At 40.7% G+C, this 21,435-nt stretch overlaps 1 protein-coding gene across 2 annotated transcripts in view; it reads left to right on the top strand.

The window, feature by feature from the left end:
* ATP9B (ATPase phospholipid transporting 9B (putative)) overlaps nt 1–21,435 on the top strand; it is a 534,623-nt gene that overhangs the window by 319,372 nt on the left and 193,816 nt on the right. For both annotated transcript variants that reach the window (XM_077492334.1, XM_077492333.1), the window contains exon 11: nt 2,692–2,768. In XM_077492334.1, the coding sequence (XP_077348460.1) occupies nt 2,692–2,768 (77 nt within the window). The remainder of the gene's footprint in view (nt 1–2,691; nt 2,769–21,435) is intronic.

Below are 21,435 nucleotides of genomic sequence, written 5' to 3'. Positions count from 1 at the left end.
CAGATTATCCGAGTACCTGTCACCAGGCCATCAGATTACCCGAGCATTGTATCTCCAGCCCATAAGAGTACCCAATTACCTGTCTCCAGCCCATCAGAGTATCCAAGGACCTGTCACCAGCCCATCAGAGTACCCGAGTACCCGAGCACCTTTCTGCAGCCCATCATTGTATCCGAGTACCTATCTGCAGCGCATGTCTCATAGAATATACGTTGGGGTGTTTGCTTTCCAAAATTGGGTAATTTTGTGGGTAATTCCACTGTCCTAGTGCTCAAGGACCTTCGAAAGTGTGATAGGTAGGAATGAAATGAGATGTGTAATGAGGAGTAGCAGAATGTATTTTGGGGTGTAATTTTTGCTATATACATGCTATGTGTTGGAAATATCTTATAAATTGACAACTTTGTGTAAAAAAAAAAGATTTTCATTTTCTTTCCACATTTTCTGAAGACTTGTGTAAAAAAAATGAACCATTCAAAAGACTCATCATGCCTCATAGAATATACATTGGGGTGTTTGTTTTCCAAAATGGGGTCATTTGTGGGTAATTCCATTGTCCTGGTGCTCCAGGGCCTTCAAAAGTGTAATAGGTCGTTAGAAAATTAGAGGTGTAAGTTATGCTCCAAGAACGCCTGACGGTGCTCCCTACATGTTGGGCCTCTGTATGTGGCCATGCTGTGTAAAAGTCTCACACATGTGGTATCGCCATACTCAGGAGGAGTAGCAGAATGTGTTTTGGCATGTGATTTTTGCTATATACATGCTTTGAGTTAGAAATATCATATAAACTGACAACTTTGTGTAAAAAGAAATACGTTTTAATTTTCTTTCCACACTTTCCGAAGACTTGTGGGAAAAAATGAACCGTTCAAAAGACTCATTATGCCTCATAAAATAGGCATTGCAGTGTTTGCTTTCTACAATGGGGTCATTTTGTGGGTAATTCCACTGTCCTGGTGCTCCGGGGCCTGTGGAGGTGTAATTTATGCTCCTAGAACCCCTGATGGTGCTCCCTGCATGTTGGACCTCTCTGTGTGGACAGGCTGTGTAAAAGTCCCACATATGTGGTATCGCCATACTCGGGAGGAGTAGCAGAATGTATTTTCGAGTGTAATTGGAACTATGCATATGCTGTGTGTGAGAAATAACTTGTTATTTTGAAAATTTTGTGAAAAAAAAAAAATCTTAATTTTTCCAAGAATTGTGGGAAAAAATTACAACTTCAAAAAACTCACCATGCCTCATACTAAATACCTTTGACTGTCTACTTTTCTCAAATGGGTCACTTGGGGGGTATTTGTACTTTCCTCCCTTTCAGGGCCTCAAGAAATGAGATAGGCCGTCAGTGCATCAGGTGTGATAAATTTTCAGTGATTTGTACCATAGCTTGTAGACTCTATAACTTTCACAGAGACCAAATAATATCCACTAATTTGTGTTATTTTTACCAAAGAGATGTAGCAGTATACATTTTGTCCCAAATATATGAACAAAAATTACTTTGCAAAATGTTATCATAGAATCTAAAAAAAAGTGTTTTTTTTTTTCAAAATGTTCAATCTTTTTTCACTTATGTCACAAAAAATAAAAAACCCAGTGGTGATTAAATACCACCAAAAGAAAGATGGAAAAAAATGAATGAAAAAAATGATAAAAATTTTGCTTGGGTACAGTGTTGCATGAATGAGTAATTGGCATTCAAAGTAAGAGCACTGAAAGCTAAAAATTGGTCTGGAAAGGAATGGTGTATAAATGTCCTGTAGTGAAGTGATTAAAGCATGTAATACAGCACAGTGCTTGCGCTGTGTCATTTGGCCCTCTGTAACACCTGAAATACCTGGCTGATCCTGTCTGGTTCTGCCCTCCCACCTGTAAACTGACCATGGTTTATCACGGCTGCTGCGCCCTGACACTGTGGTCAGTTTGTGCTTCCGTCATCTGCAGCTCTCCTGTCCTCTCTCCCCTCTCCCTCCCCCTCCCTGCCTGCTCTGTGTCAAGTGCCTGCCCCCCCCCCCTACCTGCTGCTGAAATAACATTAAAATATTATATAATCCAGTGTGTTTGCTAATGATAGGAGCTCCTGTCTGTGTGTTTTATAAAAAAAAAATGCTTGCTATACCTGATTTCAGAGTGGCACTCAGCACTCACGTGACCGGCCGGCTTTCTCCTCCTCTCGTGCCGACTGACATCAGCGGGGGAATCTCGACCCCGCCCGCTACAGCTGTCAGAAGAGGAGAGGAGAGAAATGGCCAGTCACGTGAGCACCGAGGGGCGCACTAAAATCGGGTATAGCAGGCATTTTTTTTATAAAATGCATAAACAGGAGCACCTATCATTAGCAACGGGATTATACAGGATTATATGAAGTTTAATGAGTGGGTTAACAACCACTTTAAGGAAAGTAAAAAAAAAAAAAGTTTTTGGTTTACTTTGAGGTTCGTGTGTCACTTTCTATCTTAATTGGCACTGTCATATGGGAGACTTTAGTTCTACTTTAAGAATTTAGTGTTGTTTGAATTCATTTTGTTCCTAAAAGTAAGTCTCAGGTACTCTGTCTGCCTCCTGAGACTCGCACTCACATTCATAAATATATTATGGCTTTAGTGTAAAGTGTAGTTTTTATATGGTCTTAACAGCTGTTTTTTTACTCTTTATACAAATCATTAATCATGTTTTACCATTGTGTTTTAGGTACTATAATAGGTGTTGTCATTTATACTGGAAAAGAGACCAGAAGTGTCATGAATACCTCAAATCCAAAAAACAAGGTAATTTTTAAAAAATCTTCATAAAAGCTGAACGGGTATACAAGCAGCATTCAATGCAGTTATTTATGTTGAAGCTGCTTGCTATGGGGGCACTCGACAGGAGGGGGAGGGTCCAGGAGCGCCTGTGGGGGACCCGAGAAGAGGAGGATCTGGGCTGCTCTGTGCAAATCCACTGCACAGGGCAGCTAAGTATAACATGTTTGTTATTTAAAAAAAAAAAAACAGACCTTACCTTCAATTTAACTATTAATTTTCATGTATTTTGTACTATAATAGTCTTGGTTTAGGTTGATAATGCAAACAAGTGACTTCATGTACTGTAGGAAGACTATTCTGTTAAAAGTTTAGAAATGGGCTTACTGCAGCCCACATTAAACCTTTAATGCACCTGTTTTAGGATTTTGGGGCTAGATATAATTTCTTTTATTTTCCCAAGCAACATAAATATAATTATGGGTTAATATTTAACAATTAACAGACATAGCCTTGCATGATATGTTTTTAGGCATATTCAGCATAGAAGGAGGCGTTAATGTGACATTTTGTCATTTGGATGATGAATCATCTATTGAAGGGACTCCAGAAATGAGGAACAGGGTGGTTTAGTAATTTGCCCCAGGAAAGCAAAGCTGTCAATATGTGTCTGAAATCGGCAGCTAATGTTGAACGCTGATGACTGTTTTGTTTAATGTGTTGATGGTCTCTGCCAGAATAAAATGTCCATCACGACTGTCTATTTCTCATGAAGACTGGCTTCCCTGCAGGGTAGAAGAGGTCCACATTAACTGTCCAGAGTGAAATCGTCTTATTAGTTCTTTGTCTCAAAAAACTTTGAATATTTGTAATGGTTCTACAGAATGTATTATTTAGGCACCACAGTGCAACATCAATGTTTCTGTGTATATAAACATAAAAAAAAAAAAAAATTGTAAAAGTTAGTTTGGTAACTTTTAAATGAAAACTGCAAAAAGTCTGTAGTTCTGTAACAAATATTCAACATGAAAGAAAAAATGTTCCATGAATTTTAGGGCCTTAACAGGAAGTAAAGTTAATCTTATGCCCTGTACACACTGTCGGACTTTCCGACAGAAAATGTGCAATCGGACTGTGTTGTCGGATATTCCGATCATGTGTGGGCTCCATCTGACTTTTTCCGTCGGAATTTCCAACACACAAAGTTTGAGATCTTGTTCTAAAATTTTTCGACAACAAAATCTGATCATTTAAATTCCGATGTGTAGACAATTCCGACGCACAAAGTGCCACACATGCACACACTCTTTATAACTCCGTTGTACGTCACCTCGTTCTGAACGATCAGATTTTGCGACAACTTTGTGCGACCGTGTGTACGCAAGACAAGTTTTGGGCCAAAATCTGTCGGAAAAAATCACACGGATTTTGTCGTCGGAATGTCCAATTGTGTGTACAGGGCGTTAGAGTTTATGCTTTTTTGGTGGGGTCCACTTCCACTTGATATTACACCTGCAGCTCCAGCCAGCAGTGGACCCCTCTCATGTAAGACCTTTTCTCAGTTACTGGACATTGCTATAAACTACTTGGATGTGCTTCATAACATTCATTGGGGCTTGTGCTGCAAGTCACACCACAGTCAGAAATAAAAAAAAACTATATACTCACACCTAATATTGTGTCGCTCACTCAGGTCTTTATTTTGACTGCAGTTATCCCTTGAGGGAAGAGTCTGCTCAGAGCAAGCATGTTAGATGTGGGTGAGCTAAAGTGCCATCTGGATTCTTATATCTTCATTTGACTAGAGTAATAGCTAGCATGGGTTGTTGCAGGCTGGTGTTTTTGTGAATGATCGCACTGCTCTCAAACAGCTGACAGTTACTACTCTACTCTCTTGCCTCCAGTATTAAAAAGCAGGCTAAGGAACGGGCAAAAAAGGTTTCCGAGGAGGCATAGGGCTTCACTATTACATGGCAGTTTTGCAGATATTCCTTTCTGGCAGCTTTCAAAGAAGCAGGGGTTGTGAATACTGCCTGCCATTTGTACTATACAGTCATCCCATATATAGCTGGAGCATCTGAAAAAAACATAAGCAATTATTAATAATCATTCATCCCTGTGTCTTCCAAGCCCAGCGATGCACTGTCAAATGTGAGAGGTGTGTAGTGTAGTGAGGGATGCAAAGACCTATACACTGGGAAGACACGGCAATCTCTCAACAAATGGCCCAACATAGGAGGGAAAATTCAGCAGGTCAAGATTCAGCAGCTTCCCTACGCTTTATTGAAAAGGGACATTCTTTCAAAGACTGGGAGGTCAATTTGTTTGCAAGATGCATGAAAGACGCAATCTACATGAAGCTGGAACGAATATCTCTGAGCGGACATGGGGGACTTTAACACCATCTGTCTTTCATTTTACCTGGCAATATGACTACAGTTTGCACCTTTAACAAGGTAAATTGAGGGATTAACATCAGTGCAGGCTTCCAGAGACCAAGTTTGGGATAATGTACCTAGAACAGGGTGGATCCTCAATTTGTACAACTCCCATCCTGTTTTTGAATAATCAACATCTCTATATTACATGTGATTGGATTAGGCTGTATGTGCTACCTGTGTAGATATAAATACTGGGGCATTAAAACAAAAGAAGCAGCGTGGGGAAGCTATGAATCATTTTTAACATTGTGGGACAAGTCCAGTTGAATGTGAATAACTACTACTAGCTTTACCTTTATCTGGATAAATGACAACCTTCACAGACAGATTTACAATGATGAATTCAAAACTGATGCAGATTATTATGTTTTGATCTCACAATCTATAAGAATTCTTCTTCTGTCTGCACTATATAGCCAAATGTTTTTGGACGCCTGACCAGCATACCTGTTGGACAAATTTGTTGGCAATTCTATTAGCAAACCTAAGGAAATAACATGACAATTCCCTCCACCCTTTGTAGCTTTAACAGGCTCCACTCTTATGGGAAGGCTTTCCACAAGATTTTGAACTGTATTCGTAGGAATTTGTGCTAGTTTACCTAAAAGGTCATTTGTGAGGTCAGGTACAGGTTTACAAGAAGACCTGGCCTGCAATCGGTGTTCCAATTCATACCTAAGGTGTTCAGTAGATTTGAAGCTCTGTGCAGACCACTGGAGTTCCACCACCCCAAACTAATCAAAACATGTCTTTATGAACCTGGATTATTTACATGGGCACAGGCCTGTTTTTCCAAAACTGTTGTCACAAACTTATAAGCGCATAATTGCCTAAAATGTCTTCATACTGTATGCTTTAGCATTAGAAGTACTAATTCAGTAATTTGGAGTTGTGCCAAAATACTGTACCTTTGGCCATCTAGAGTAAATTCTGAAATTAATGTTATGTAAGAAATTATTTATAACTGACTGTTATTCACTGAGTTTCAATAGAAATCACCATTATATACAGTAGGTGACCGTGATATTGTGTCAATCTCGCCGATTTTATCTGTGAGATTGGCACCCTGTGAGCCCCGTCTTGGGAGCCAGCACCGAGCCGGCTCGCATCGGGAAAGGAAAAATGTTTCTTTTCCTTTCCCGATAAGCGACAAGGCCAGGTTCACACTGGTGTGGGGATCCAAATTGGATTACCGCTAATACCAGACACTGTATTTGGTATGAATCCTAAGGGAGAACTCCACGGCAAATAAAAAAAAAAACGGCATGGGTTCCCCCTCCGGATGCATACCAGGCCCATAAATCCGGTAGGGATTTTCCCTTAAAAGCCCTACCGGACCTAAGGGCCTGGTATGCCCCCAAAGGCATGCAGGCTTCATTAGTGAGGCGACATTTTCGCTCGCTACTATAGAACCGCGCTGGAAGAAGCCTGACGCCGGGAACCAGAGCGACAGGATCACTGGAAACACAAGATCGGCTACACCTACTGTATTATTGGGCATATTTCAAACATAAAAAACAGCACGGATCAACTCTTTTACCCTAGATTCACACCAGTGCTTGCATTTTGCAGTGTGCAGAAACACACTACAGTCCATTTAACTTGATTTCCTATGGTACATATTCACATCTATGTGTTTTGCAGCCTGTGCGTTGTTGGACAAGCGGCAGGGACTTTTTTCCCCACGTTTTTCGTATAAAAGACTTCGATTGAATCATACCAGAATTGCAAGTGTTGTGTTTGTGATACGATTTTTGACGGTTTTACGGTTTTGATTTTTCCCTTTAAACACTGTATATACTGTAGCTGGCTGCTAAGGAGTGGGCCGGCCGCCACATCCTTAACAACCGATGAGTTATCAGCTGTCAGCGGGATTCCCCGCTGACAGCTAAATGTAAAAAAAATATTGCCAGCAAAAAAAAAAAATCGTGAAAAAAAAAAGGTGTGGGGTCCCCCAGGTCTATACCAGGTCCTTCGGGTCTAGTATGGATACCCGTGCCAACATTTTTTAAAAAACATTACGTGGGGTCCCCTCAAAATCCATACCAGATTTATCCAAGCATACAGCTGGCAGATTAGGAAAGGGAGGGGACGAGCGAGCTCATACCAGGCCGCATGCCCTCAACATGAGGGGATGGGTGCTTTGGGGCAGGGGGCTCTGCCCCCCATGTAAATGAGTATGGGGTACATTGTACCCCTACTCATTCACCCAAAAAGGAACGAAGGGCTAAAAGAAAAACAAGAGACCGTTTTTGGCAAGTCCTTCATAAAAAATGTCACTCGTCGTAGCTCCAACATGTCTTCTTTCTCCGGTACTAATGTCCTCTTCCTCTGGTACTGGTGTCTTTTTCCTCCGGTAGTCTCTTCTCCCTCCTGTGCTCCTTGTGCAGTCTTCTTCCCTGCCGCCGCTTACCCGCTAAAAACAAAAAAAGCAGATCTTCTAATGCTGTCTTCCTCCGTTGTGTTGTCTCCTGCTGTCTGCCATTTCTTATATAGCCATGGGGCATAGCCATCCGATGAAATCACTCGGAGAACCACCCCTTGTGACGCCACGTCATTTGACATTTACCAAATATTTACTGCAAGTGAATCTTTTGCTGCATGTGTTTCAAATTACAATGATCGATGCACCTCAAGAGAATGTTTAGTAAAAGTCATATTCACTACTTTATAAATAAGCCCCGTAGGAATTGTGTATCTGCTTTGCTTGCACAGTGTTCTTTATAGGGGAATGATCTTAATGTATGTAGACAGTTCAGTCAAACATAGTACACAGTACAGAGAAGAGAGACGGCACATAAATGGATCATATGTCATATTTTCTTTAAGGGCATGGATATGTTCTCATTTATATGTTTGTTTATCTGATACTAAACTTCGAGACAAATGGGTTTTAAGAGAGAACCGCTTGATAGGTTTTTTAATACATTGCCTTAGCAGATAGCTTTTTTTTTTGCGATTCTTAATCTAGGGGAAAAGTATGGGTATTAGGAAAGAAATGATAATACAAATTGCCTGGAGCAATTATTGAAATCTCTTGAGTGTATTGATTTGTGTTTCTAATTGGAAAAAAGATACTATATTGTGTGACTAAGCGAGACAGGTAATGCATCCTTTTATGCATAATGCAGATGTCAACATTTAAACCATTGGTGCACAGGGATACAAATTATAATAGTACTTTGAATGGCGAGTACATTTCAGTTTAATTGTGTGTGTGTGTGTGTGTGTGTGTGTATCTCTCTCTCTCTCTCTCTCTCTCTCTCTCTATGTATATATATATATATATATATATATATATACACACACACACAGTGCATTAAAAAGTATTCATACCCCTTGAACTTTTCCACATTTTGTCATGTTACAACCAAAAACCTAAATGTATTTTATTGGAATTTTAGGTGATGGACTGACAACAAGTGGCACATAATTGTGAAGTCGAAGGAAAATTATGGTTTTCAAAATTTTTTACAAATAAATATCTAAAAAGTGTGGCATGAATTTGTATTCAGCCCCTTCACTCTGATACCCCTAACTAAAATATAGTGGAATCAGTTGTCTTCAGAAGTCATCTACTTAGTAAATAGAGTCCACCTGTGTGTAATTTAATACCAGACAGGTCAGGGATAAAGCTGTGGATACGTTTAAAGCAAGGTTAGGGTATGAAAAAATATCCCAAGCTTTGAACATCTCATGGAGCACTGTTAAATCCATCATCCGAAAATGAAAAGAATATGGCACAACTGCAAACTTACTAAGACATGGCCGTCCACCTAAACTGACAGGCCGGGCAAGGAGAGCATTAATCAGAGAAGCAGCCAAGAGGCCCATGGTAACTCAGGAGGAGCTGCAGAGATCCACAGCTCAGGTGGGAGAATCTGTCCACAGGACGACTATTAGTCGTGCACTTCACAAATCTAGCCTTTATGGAAGAGTGACAAGAAGAAAGCCATTGTTGAAAGGAAGCCACAAGAAGTCCCATTTGCAGTTTGCGAGAAGCCATGTGTAAGAAGGTGCTTTGGTCAGATGAGACCAAAATGTTACCTTCTGGCCTAAAAGCAAAACGCTATGTGTGGCGGAAAACGAACACTGCACATCACCATACAAGTCTAGCTGCATTTTAGAATTTGGGTGGGCGCTGATCAGCTTATCAAAGGAGTTTCATAGTAGGTTTCTATGACCTTATATTATTTCCTTGGTTAGGAGGCATTCCATATTTTATGAGTAGTGGAAAACCCCACCAGCCAAGCTCATCTGAAAGCATAGCTGTAATAATTGTCTATAGTTTTCCCTAACAGAAAGTTATTTAAATAGTTTTCAGTGAACAGTATTCACCTAAAGAGCTTAATGCATGGAGAATCAAATGAGACTAGTAGGAGCAGGACCAAGGAGACCAGTAATGGCAGCACACACTGTCATGACTGGTGAAATGGAATAATCCTATTCAAGCAACTTAAGGCATTTCTTTCTTTCTATTGGACAACATTTTAAATATTTACCAGTCTGGTGGTTTTTTGGCATTTGAGTGGATAAGTGGGTGGGTGGGTTCTGGTCAGCTTATGGGTTTCACAAGTGGTCCCCACTACTTGACAGTGTTTCCCTGCTGGAGGGGACATTCCACTTTTTCTACTAGTGGAAAATCCCATCAGCCAAGGTGATCCGTCATCATAACTGTAATAATTTTCTAAAGCTTTCCCCAACAGTTTTTTTTATTATTATTATTTTCAGTGAACAATATTTATCTGAAGTATTTGACGCATTGAGAGTCAAAGTAAAAAAAATCACTAATTTCAGTGTTTTAAATGCTTTTGTTGCCTGAGGAAGCAATCACATAATCCAAAAAAATTAATTTTCCCAGACACAATAATGATTTTCATTCCAAATAGAATTTGGTGTTAATTAGCATGTTTTTACCGCAAGCCCCTGCTGAGTGGAAAAGTGTAGGTCAATTCATGAATGTCACTTTGTACATTGGATGTGATGGGCAGCTAGTACAGATTATGTATAATACTCAGTTCCAGGATTCTCAAATGTATAATCAATTCTACCTGTATAGATATTTCTTAAACCTTGTCAGTCTTTATAAAGTTGTATCTGTAAGAAGTAAAGGTCATTTATGGAGGCTAATTAACCTTATGGGAAATAGATGTTGTATGTGTACGACGTTATTTGTGTAGCCTTACATATTTATGTTAAGAGTTAAATCATGAAAGCAAAAATAATATTCCCTATGCTGATTGTAAACACAGTGCAGACTCATTGGTATTTCAGCCTCCTCTATTTGTATACCGGTACTTTTATTAAAGTGCACCTGGTATTTAGTTTTAGCCCATTTTAAATGAACTATGCTCCTGTGTTTAAAATTACTTCCCTCTTATGCATTCATATTATCATGGTGGTGCTAGCAGATTAGGTTGCCTTAACGAAAGGTTGTCTTTTTAGACTAGAAATCAGGGAAAAATTCTCATCTCTCCCTCTTTTCAGATTTCTCCTTGCCATTTGCTTTTATAACTGAACTACTACAATAACACAGTTTTAATATGTGTTATTAAAGTAATTTTAAAGTGGTTGTAACCCAAAAAACAAATGTTGTATAATACCTGGCTGATCCTGCCTGTTCCTATTTTTCCTCTGTGAACTGATCACATTTATCATGGCTGCTGATCTCTAATAGTGTGGTCAGATTACATGCATTCGTCATCCAGCTATCTCCTCAGAGTCTCTGCATCTCCCCCCACCCCTTCTCCCTGTCAGTTCCGTAGTCTGTGTGAGAGCCAATCCCCCTACTCCTCCCCCCCCTCTCGTCTCCTGCCATGTAATTCAATTCCCTGCTCCAGTGCTTGAAAAGTAAAAAAACATCTATTAATTACTTTTATCCTCTGTTTCAGGTCCCTGTTCAGTACAGTGTGTATGTTTTGCTAAAATTATAATGCTAAATAACAGAGCCCTGCTGTGTGACTTCCCTCTGCTGGCTTTCATTCATCAAAGGGAAATCTCAACCCCTCCCACTGTACTCCCTCTGGAAGGGATACACAGGTAGGTCACGTGACAGTACAGCAGGGCTCTGCAAGGAAGGTATTTAGCATTATAATTTTAGGAAAATATTCATATTGTACTGAACAGGGACCTAAAACAGAGAGAATCAAAGAAATTGATACATGAGACTTTACAACCACTTTAAAGTCAAATAGTTTTCAAGCCATTTTAAATGCTGGTCTGTAATGTCACAAGCGAACAGGACTACCAGGTGATGTATTCCAGGTGGCCTTGCCCCTTACCTGTATCAAAATAATGTCAAATGGTGGAGCCTGCAGTAGGCAGCCAGCCTTCATCAACAGTGAGAGCTTATTTTTATTTTTTCATGTGGGGTGGGTGGCATGATTGAAGGTCATGTTGCCTGGTATGGTTCTTATCTGAGCATGTAGCCTAGCCAGTCACTCGTCCCCCCATCCTGACCTGCTAGGCTGCGTGCTCAGATAACGGTCTAGTATGGATTTTGGGGGGGACCCCACGCTGTTTTTGTAAAAAATTATTTTACCGTGGGGTTCCCAAAGTACCTGGTATGTATGGGGGGGGGGGGGGCTTTTTTTTTCTTCAGAATTTTTCCTTGTTCACCTCTTTTTCTTTTTCTTTTACAGTCAGCAGGAAATCCGATGACAGCTGATGAGTCATCTGTTAAGGATGTGCGGCCCACTCCTTAGCAACCAGCTCAATGCGTTAAATTGCCACATTTGGTATTTAATGCAAAATTCTTAATGAGTTGAACACTTGCACAATTGTTACCACATGCAGTACTTTTAATATATAGACACTTACCTGTCCATAGAGCCAGTGATTTGGGCACCCCAGCTGATCTTCGGATCGACTGTTGGGTGCTGCTGCCACCATTCCTGGTAAGGGAACCCAGCAGTGAATCCTTTCCTTTACAACTGGTTCCCTACTGTGCATGCGTGAAGCATGTTGCGCTTTCTAATTGGTCCGGTGGCAGAGAAAGGAAAATGGGGCCGAACTTCTGAGAGACCGGGCTGTGGCCCCATGTTCCGGAAGTGGGGAAAGGTACCTGTCAAAAACGTTTGAGTGGCCTCTGGAGGGTTGGCACTTCGAAGAATGTGGCCTCTGGAGAGTTGGCGCTTCCAAATTTTTTTCACTATTTTCTGACAGGAAAGCTCATCCATGCACACAAGACCAATGCATCAATGGTGATGGAGGCAGCAGTCCTAGGATCTTATGAAACACTCCAGCTACTCCTTTATAGATCCCCTTAAACCCCATTTCCTCTTACTTAAACTATCCGTTCTGCTATCAGAGCATGGGACAGAATCAGGGTGCTTTGCCTTACCGATACTAATAAATGGTTCCCGCATACTCTGCAATGGAACTATCCAAATCTTCAGCATCTCTTCTACATTCCAGAGCCGCTCATTTGGGTATTGGGAGGATTAGGGTTTTGGGGACTCTTTGTATGGTAAATTCCTATCTTTAGATGTATTGAAACTGAAGTACTCCCTGCCAAATATATATTCTGTTATTTTGAATTGCACCATGCATGTACTGCTCAGTTTTATTTAGCCTCTTTTCATATGTTATCAATGAGTAACAGAATCTCTGCTGCAGGATGAATCCTTGCCCAAGGCTCATTTCACTTAATATAAAGAACTACAACATTATATGTCACAGGGCCTAAAAAATTGCAGTGCGCAGTGGACTCAGATTCTTCCCACTGTAGTTAATGATGACTGGGGCAGTGTATGGGATGTGTGTTCTGCCACTTGATTTCAGTCAGGGACAGACTTGTACAATTCAAAGTGTTCACTACTACTATCTCACGCCAGCCAGGATGGAAAGGTTCTCGGCTTCTCAGTCTAGTGGCTGCTGGAGGTGCCTGAATGTGGAATTTCTTCTTAGCTTAGAAACAGAAAACTGGCTGTAGAAAAAAAAAAAAAAAGCAATAACAAACCACCATTACTAGAATCAATATTTTCCCCCAACTTGTTATTGTTAGTACAATTTATTTCTGAGAAGACTGAATAGAGGTAATTGTTTAAATTAGGGATGCGCCGAAACATATCGGCCGAAAATGGCCCTTTCGGCAAAAAGCCGAAAGAGAATTTCCACCGATACTGGTGCCGAAAATGGGGCGGGGCTTGCAGGGCTTTGCCCCGCCCCCGGTGCCGCCCATCACGGGGGTGTCATTCAGCTCTCCTCCTCACCTATGCTGCAGTCAGCCTGTGGGGTCTCGCTCTAAAGTCCCCCTCTCCACAGCGGTGGCTGCTTATGTCTCCTCAGCCGATGTGTAAATCGGCTGTGCAGGAGCTGGGCACGATGTTTACTGTGAAAGTGAAACCAAAGGAGAGGCGTCTAGCAGTGTGTGCTGTGCTCTCTGCCTCCCCCTAGAGTGCAGTACCCAGCATGGAGATTAATGTACAGAGCTGCAGCTGCCAATTTAAAAAAAAGACTGTCTATATATATATATATATGTTTGTATGCCTGTGTGTGTGTGTGTAGATAGATAGATAAATATATGCGTGTTTATATGTATGTGTGTTAAGTGTGTATGTTTCTATGTGTGTGTGTGCACATGTATGTGTTATATGTGTGTTGTATGTTTATATGTGTGTATGTTTATATATATATATATATATATATATATGTGTGTGTGTGTGTGCGCGTTTTTATATGTGTATGTTTATATGCACTGGTGAGGCACAGGCAGGCTACATGGCGGGCACTGGTAGGCTGCTGGGCACAGTGAGGCTGCATTGATCTCCTGTAGCATGTTCGCAATCTCTGACCAGCTCCTGTAGCATGCCTGCAGTCTCTGACCAGCTCCTGTAGCATGCCTGCAGTCTATGACCAGCTCCTGTACCATGCCTGCAGTCTCTGACCAGCTCCTGTACCATGCCTGCAGTCTCTGACCAGCTGCTGTATCATGCCTGCAGTCTCTGACCAGCTCCTGTACCATGCCTGCAGTCTCTGACCAGCTCCTGTACCATGCCTGCAGTCTCTGACCAGCTCCTGTACCATGCCTGCAGTCTCTGACCAGCTCCTGTACCATGCCTGCAGTCTCTGACCAGCTCCTGTACCATGCCTGCAGTCTCTGACCAGCTCCTGTAGCATGTCCCCAGTCTCTGGCCATCTCCTGTAGCATGTCCCCAGTCTCTTGCCATCTCCTGTAGCATGTCCCCAGTCTCTGGCCATCTCCTGTAGCATGTCCCCAGTCTCTGACCATCTCCTGTAGCATGTCCCCAGTCTGACCATCTCCTGTAGCATGTCCCCAGTCTGACCATCTCCTGTAGCATGTCCCCAGTCTGACCATCTCCTGTAGCATGTCCCCAGTCTCTGGCCATCTCCTGTAGCATGTCCCCAGTCTCTGACCATCTCCTGTAGCATATTCCCAGTCTGACCATCTCCTGTAGCATGTCCCCAGTCTCTGACCATCTCCTGTATAAAAATATTTTTTAAAAATAGTCAATTTCGGTATCGGTTTTCGGGATCAAGGAAGATTTATTTTTGGTATCGGTTTCGGCACCAAAAAACCCATTCAGTGCATCCCTAGTTTAAATGGTTTTCTACATCCAGGTCTCCCTAAACATAAGTGTTCCCAGTTTTCATTTTAGTGATACCATTGTATTTTTTTTCTTCTATTGCTGATATGCCTAAAAAAGGTTTTGTCTCCATTCTTTAATAGATTTATCAATTCCCTCCTCTTTCTGTGCTTTGTTAGCACTGATAATGTGTGTGGTCTCCTTTTTGTCTATTTTATACATGCCTCTATCAGCTATACTTTGTTTTATTCTGTCTCCTATATGCTGATTTTTTTTCCCTTTTACTATCCTACTCTTTAGTAACCTATATTGATTATTTCTCCTATTTGCTCTTACTAATTTGCCTGACACATAATCTGGTTGCTAGGATGGTAGATTTTTAACAGTGCCCACTGATTACTGTAATTTTCCTCCATCCTTTTAAATAATTTATTTAGAAATGTCCCCATTGCAGCAAAACTGTGCCTTTTTGTTTTTGTATATGATTTTTCAGTTCTAGTTGTAATATCAAATCAAAGACATTGGCGATCACTAGAACCCAAATTTTCTTCCACCTCAACATCAGACAATCAATCCACATTTGTCAGTACTAGCTCTAGAATATGGTCACCTCAGGTTGGGCTTTCTGCTAACTGTTTAAGAAATGCCATTCATCGCCTCCATTACATCACTGCTTCTGTGTTTAATAGCAGTTTGAGGGTTCCAGTTAATGTCAGGCATGTTGAAGTCACTTATAATCAAAACCTCTCCTTTCCCCGTCTGGACGGGTTGAGTGATTCATGCCTACTGGGCCCGAGTTTTACATTACCTTCATGCAATAACAACTGTTCTGGTGCTCCACGAAATTGGCCCTTGTTTGTTGGGCCTTGTCTATAAGAAAGCAACTAGAATATGACTTGGTATTCTGCACTAGTATGGCCATCTTCCTTAATCAGAGACCGCCTATACCACCGACCCTAAGTAATTTGAAATCTATCGTAAAGGCTGTTCTCCCCTTGTGCAAGGCTACGTATAATAGCAGAGAATGTCCCTCTAAATCTGAGGTGTGGTCCCCTTGGCTGGAAAACTCAGATACTGCAGTTCTGGCTCAATTGTTTTAATTTTTTTTTAAATAATTAGATGTATGGGAAGTCCTCTTGCACTTTGATCCCTCTTGATCAACTTACCACCTTGTTTTTTCCCTTTGGGCTTTGTTCTGTTGCCTATTATGGGATTTGTCCTCTACTGTTCTGTGACTAGGAGATTGCTCCTCTAGCTTGTATTACTCTATTTGTGTAGTGCTTATGATCTAAATTTACATTCTGATACATGTTACACTTTATAGGATGCTTGGAATGCTTAATATATTGTCTGTAACCCGGTGGACAATTTTGAGGTTGTTGTGGGAAGGGGTGGAGTGCAGCTAGTCTTTAGTCTATTGTTGATGGGTGTGTCTTGTGAACTGACTTGATTTCCTGTTTTTTTTTTGTGTTTTTTTTGTTTTGTTTTTATATTCTACAAAACTCAATAAAATAGAATTTAAAAAAAAAAACTATATATATATATATATATATATATATATATATATATATATATATATATACACACACACACACACACACACAGTATCTCACAAAAGTGAGTACCCTCTCACATTTTTGTAAATAGTTCATTATATCTTTTCATGTGACAACACTGAAAAAATTACACTTTGCTACAATGTAAAGTACTGAGTGTGCAGCTTGTATAACAGTGTAAATTTGCTGTCCTCTCAAAATAACACAACACACAGCCATTAATGTTTAAATCGCTGGCAACAAAAGTGAGTACAAATGTGCAAACATCCACCAGCTCTGTGATGTGGTCATGGCGCAGTGGAAGAGGACTCCAGTGGCAACCTGTGAAGCTCTGCTGAACTCCATTCCCAAGAGGGTTAAGGCAGTGCTGGAAAATAATGGTGGCCACACAGAATATTGACACTTTGGGTCCACTTTGGGCATTTTCACTTAGGGGTTTACTGACTTTTGTTGTCAGCAGTTTAGACATTAATGGCTGTGTTGAATTTTTTTGAGGGGACAGAAAATGTACACTGTTATACAAGCTGTACACTCACTACTTTACATTGTAGCAAAGTGTAATTTCTTCAGTGTTGTCACATGAAAAGATAGAATAAAATATTGACAAAAATGTGAGGGGTGTACTCACTCACTTGTGAGATATGTATGCATGTATGTGTATATATATATATATATATATATATATATATATATATATGAGAGAGAGAGAGAGAGAGGGAGGTAGATAGATATATATAGAGAGAGAGAATATAAAACGTCTACACACCCCTGTTAAAATGTCATGTTTCTGTGATGTAAAAAAATGACAGAGATAAATAATTTTATAAATAGATTTTTTTTTTTAGGGCGGAAGTAAAAACGAAAATAATGTTGTTGCACAAGTGTGCACACCCTCTTATAACTCGGAATGTACCTGTGTTCAGAATTAAGCAATCGCATATAAACTCATGTTAAATAGGAGTCAGTACACAACTGCCATCATTTAAAGTGCCTCTAATTAACCCCAAATAAAGTTCAGCTGTTCTAGTAGGTCTTTCCTGACAATTTCTTAGTCGCATCTTACAGCACAAGCCATGGTCTGTTGAGAGCTTCCAATGCATCAGAGGGATCTCATTGTTAAAAGGTATCAGTCAGCAGAAGGGTATAAAATAATTTCCAAGGCATTAGATATACCATTGAACGCAGTGAAGACAGTCATCATCAAGTGGAGATAATATGGCACAACAGTTACATTACCAGGAACTTGACATGGTCAAGAAAACTGGTCAGGGAGGCTGCCAAGAGGCCTACAGCAACATTAAAGGAGCTGCAGGAATATCTGGCAACTACTGGCTGTGGGGTACATGTAATAACAATCTACTGTAGTCTTCATATGTCTGGGCTATGGGGTAGAGTGGCAAGACGGAAGCCTTTTCTTATGAAGAAAAACATCCAAGCCTGGCAAAATTTAGCAAAAACACATCTGAAGTCTCTCCTGTGGGAAAATGTGTTATGATCTGATGAAACCAAGGTTGAACTTTTTTGGCCATAATTCCAAAAGATATGTTTGGCGAAAAAACAACACTGCACGTCACCAAAAGAACACTATACCCACAGTGAAGCATGGTCGAGGAAGCATCATGCTTTGGGGATGTTTCTCTTACTTAAGGACCTTAACAGCTGGGTCCGTGAGAATTCCACTGTTTGAACACTGGTGGTCAGTGGAGTGGTTAGCCTTCACATCATTGAAATATTTCACCTCTCACTCACATTTATAATTTTTTTGGGACTTTCTAATATTGTTTGAATATGTTTTTATCATATATATATATATATATATATATATATATATATATATATATGTATATGTGATAGGTTTGTGCACATTGTCACTCTGTAAAAAATTTTTGTTGTTGTGATACATATATATAGTTACATAGTAAGGTTGAATAAAGACACCAGTCCATCCAGTTCAACCCGAGTGAGTGTCTACAATTGTGCCTAATCCCTGTACATTGCACACTCACATCGGTCCCTACCCTCAAGGAGCCCACAATCCAAGGTCCCCATTCATATACTAGGGCCAATTTTGGACAGAAGCCAATTAACCTACCAGCATGTCTTTGGAGTGTGGGAGGAAACCAGAGTACCCGGAGGAAACCCATGCAGGCACAGGGAGAACATGCAAACTCCAGGCGCATATTAACAAACTAATAACTGACAATAACATAATAGCCTCACCTACATTTTAAAAAATAAGTCCATCTTTCTGACCATGTTTCCTATTGCACTTAAATTTGGGGTGTAACATCAAATGTGGTCACAGTCTGAAGCCCTCTCCCCTTACAGAATCCTAAGCGCTTATCCCACAGGCTCCTTTCATTAATTTGTCATGCCCACACAGCCACATCATTCATTCACTGGAATTTGTGAATAAAAACACTACAAGCTCCATCTTCCACTGTGGCAGTGACAGCACCGCACTTGTAATCTATTGATTCTTCCTCCAGCCCCAACCCGATCACTCTGAATATACATCCATCCAGGGTAAGAGGCGCATATACCAGGTCAAGTTTAACTTCTGCCATAAATTTACCTGATGATTACCCTGGATGGATGTGGATTGAAAGTGACCAGAAATCCATACCCCACGTAAGGGAATAGCGCATCAGACTTACTTTTCGTTGGATCAAGAGATCAGGTGAGAGCATCAGAGTGAAGGTGGTAGGATTGCACTGTGTATGGTGAAGTGCACAGAATATATTTTTTTCATTTTAGTTCTTTCTGTTCTTTGTTTTTTGTTAATGAAGACATAATGGCCACTTTTTTTTTTTTATAGAAAACCTTTGGTGAATTGAGCATATTGCACTATTGCTTATGATGTTTTGTCTGATTTTGTTGGTATTATTTTGATATGATATTTTGATATAAGTTTCACATGTATGTACTACGCAGCACTATACAAATATAGAACACACGTGGGAACACAAGTGTTGATTAACCAACACTGGAGTATGCAATATCTGGTGCAGCTGTGCATAGTAGCCAATCAGCTTCTAACTTCAGCTTGTTCAATTAAGCTTTGACAAAAAAGAATTTCTGATTGGTTTCTATGCAGAGCTGCACCAGATTTTCACTCTCCAGTTTTAGTAAGGGTCCTTTCACATGGGGCGGATCAGTGTTGATCCACCCCGTGGATATCCGCTTGCTCAGCGGGGATCGCCGGAGCGATTTCCGCTGAGCAGGGAGATGACAGGTCCGTCTCTGCACACTGCGCAGGGATGGACCTGTCACAGCGCCGCTCTCCCCTATGGGAGATGGGGTGATGACAGACCGCAGTGTCCGTCGTCATCCGATCCGATGACGGATGGAAAAATAGCTTTTTCCTCCGTCACACTTTTTCGGATCGGAGCTGGTCGGATGTCAGCGGACATGCCACCGCTGACATCCGACGCTCCATAGAGCTCCATAGAGCTCTATGGAGCATCCGTTCAGGTCCGCCTGAAAAACTGACACGCGGATCTGAACGGATCGGTAGTGTGAAAGGGGCCTTAGACAACCACATAGAGTGTGGGCAGCAGTAAATGGGTTGAGACACATTTGAGGCTGTATTGGAGATTATTGGTCATGCTGGGGTTCTTTTGTTAATTATGCTGCAATATACAGTTGTGCTCATAAGTTTACATACCCTGTTAGAATTTATGATTTCTTGGCCATTTTTCAGGGAATATGAATAACAAAAAAACATGTCTTTCACTCATGGTTAGTGTTTCGCTGAAGCCATTTATTATCAATCAACAGTGTTTACTACCCAATTGACCCTGATCAAAAGCTTACATACCCTGGTGATTTTGGCTTCATAACATGCACAGAAGTTGACACAAAGGGGTTTGAATGGCTATTAAAGGTAACCATCCTCACCTGTGATCTGTTTTCTTGTAATTAGTGTATGTGTGTATAAAAGGTCAACGAGTTTCTGGACTCCTGACAGATCCTTGCATCTTTCATCCAGTGTTGCACTGATGTTTCTGGATTCTGATTCATGGGGAAAGCAAAAGAATTGTCAAAGGATCTGCGGGAAAGGGTAGTTGAACTGTATAAAACAGGAAAGGGATATAAAAAGATATCCAAGGAATTGAGAATGTCAATCAGCAGTGTTCAAACTCTAATCAAGAAGTGGAAAATGAGGGGTTCTGTTGAAACCAAACCACGGTCAGGTAGACCAACTAAAATTTCACCCACAACTGCCAGGCAAAGTGTTTGGGATGCAAAGAAAAACCCACAAATAACTTCAGGTGAAATACAGGACTCTCCAAAAACATGTGGTGTGGCTGTTTCAAGATGCACAATAAGGAGGCAGAAGAAAGCCATTACTATGCAAATACCACAAAGTATCCCACTTACAGTACACCAAACAGCACAGAGACAAGCCTCAAACCTTCTGGCACAAAGTAATTTGGAGTGATGAGACCAAAATTGAGCTTTTTGGCCACAACCATAAATTCTTCATTTGGAGAGCAGTCAACAAGGCCTATGATGAAAGGTACACCATTCCTGCTGTGAAACATGGAGGTAGATCGCTGATGTTTTGGGGATGTGTGAGCTTCAAAGGCACAGACAATTTGTTCAAAATTGATGGCAAGATGAATGCAGTATGTTATCAAAAAATAATGGAGGAACATTTGCATTCATCAGCCAGGAAGCTGCACATGGGACTTACTTGGACATTCCAACATGACAATGATCCAAAACACAAGGCCAAGTCGACCTGTCATTGGCTACAGCAGAATAAAGTGAAGGTTCTGGAGTGGCCATCTTAGTTTCCTCACCTCAATATCATGTGAGCCACTCTGGGGAGATCTCAAACGTGCAGTTCATGCAAGATAGCCCACAAATTTACAGGAACTGGAGGCTTTTTGCCAAGAGAAATGGGTAGCTTTAGCATCTGAGAAGATAAAGAGCTTCATCTACAAGTACCACAAAAGACTTTAAGCTGTCATTGAAGTTAAAGGGGGCAATACACAGTATTAAGAACTGGGGTATGTAAACTTTTGATCAGGGTCATTTGGGTAGTTTCTGTTGTGATTATGATTTAAAAAGAGTAAACACAGTTGATTGATAATAAATGGCTTCAGCCAAACACTAACCACAAGTGAAAGACAAGTTTTTG

The sequence above is a fragment of the Lithobates pipiens genome, unplaced genomic scaffold (assembly GCF_037356315.1).
Source record: "Lithobates pipiens isolate NorthernLeopardFrog02 unplaced genomic scaffold, aLitPip1_a1.2 Scaffold_19, whole genome shotgun sequence".
Taxonomy (NCBI): Eukaryota; Metazoa; Chordata; class Amphibia; order Anura; family Ranidae; genus Lithobates; species Lithobates pipiens.
The sequence above is the reverse complement of the archived record's forward strand: the minus strand, read 5'-3'. Positions and strand labels throughout refer to the sequence as shown.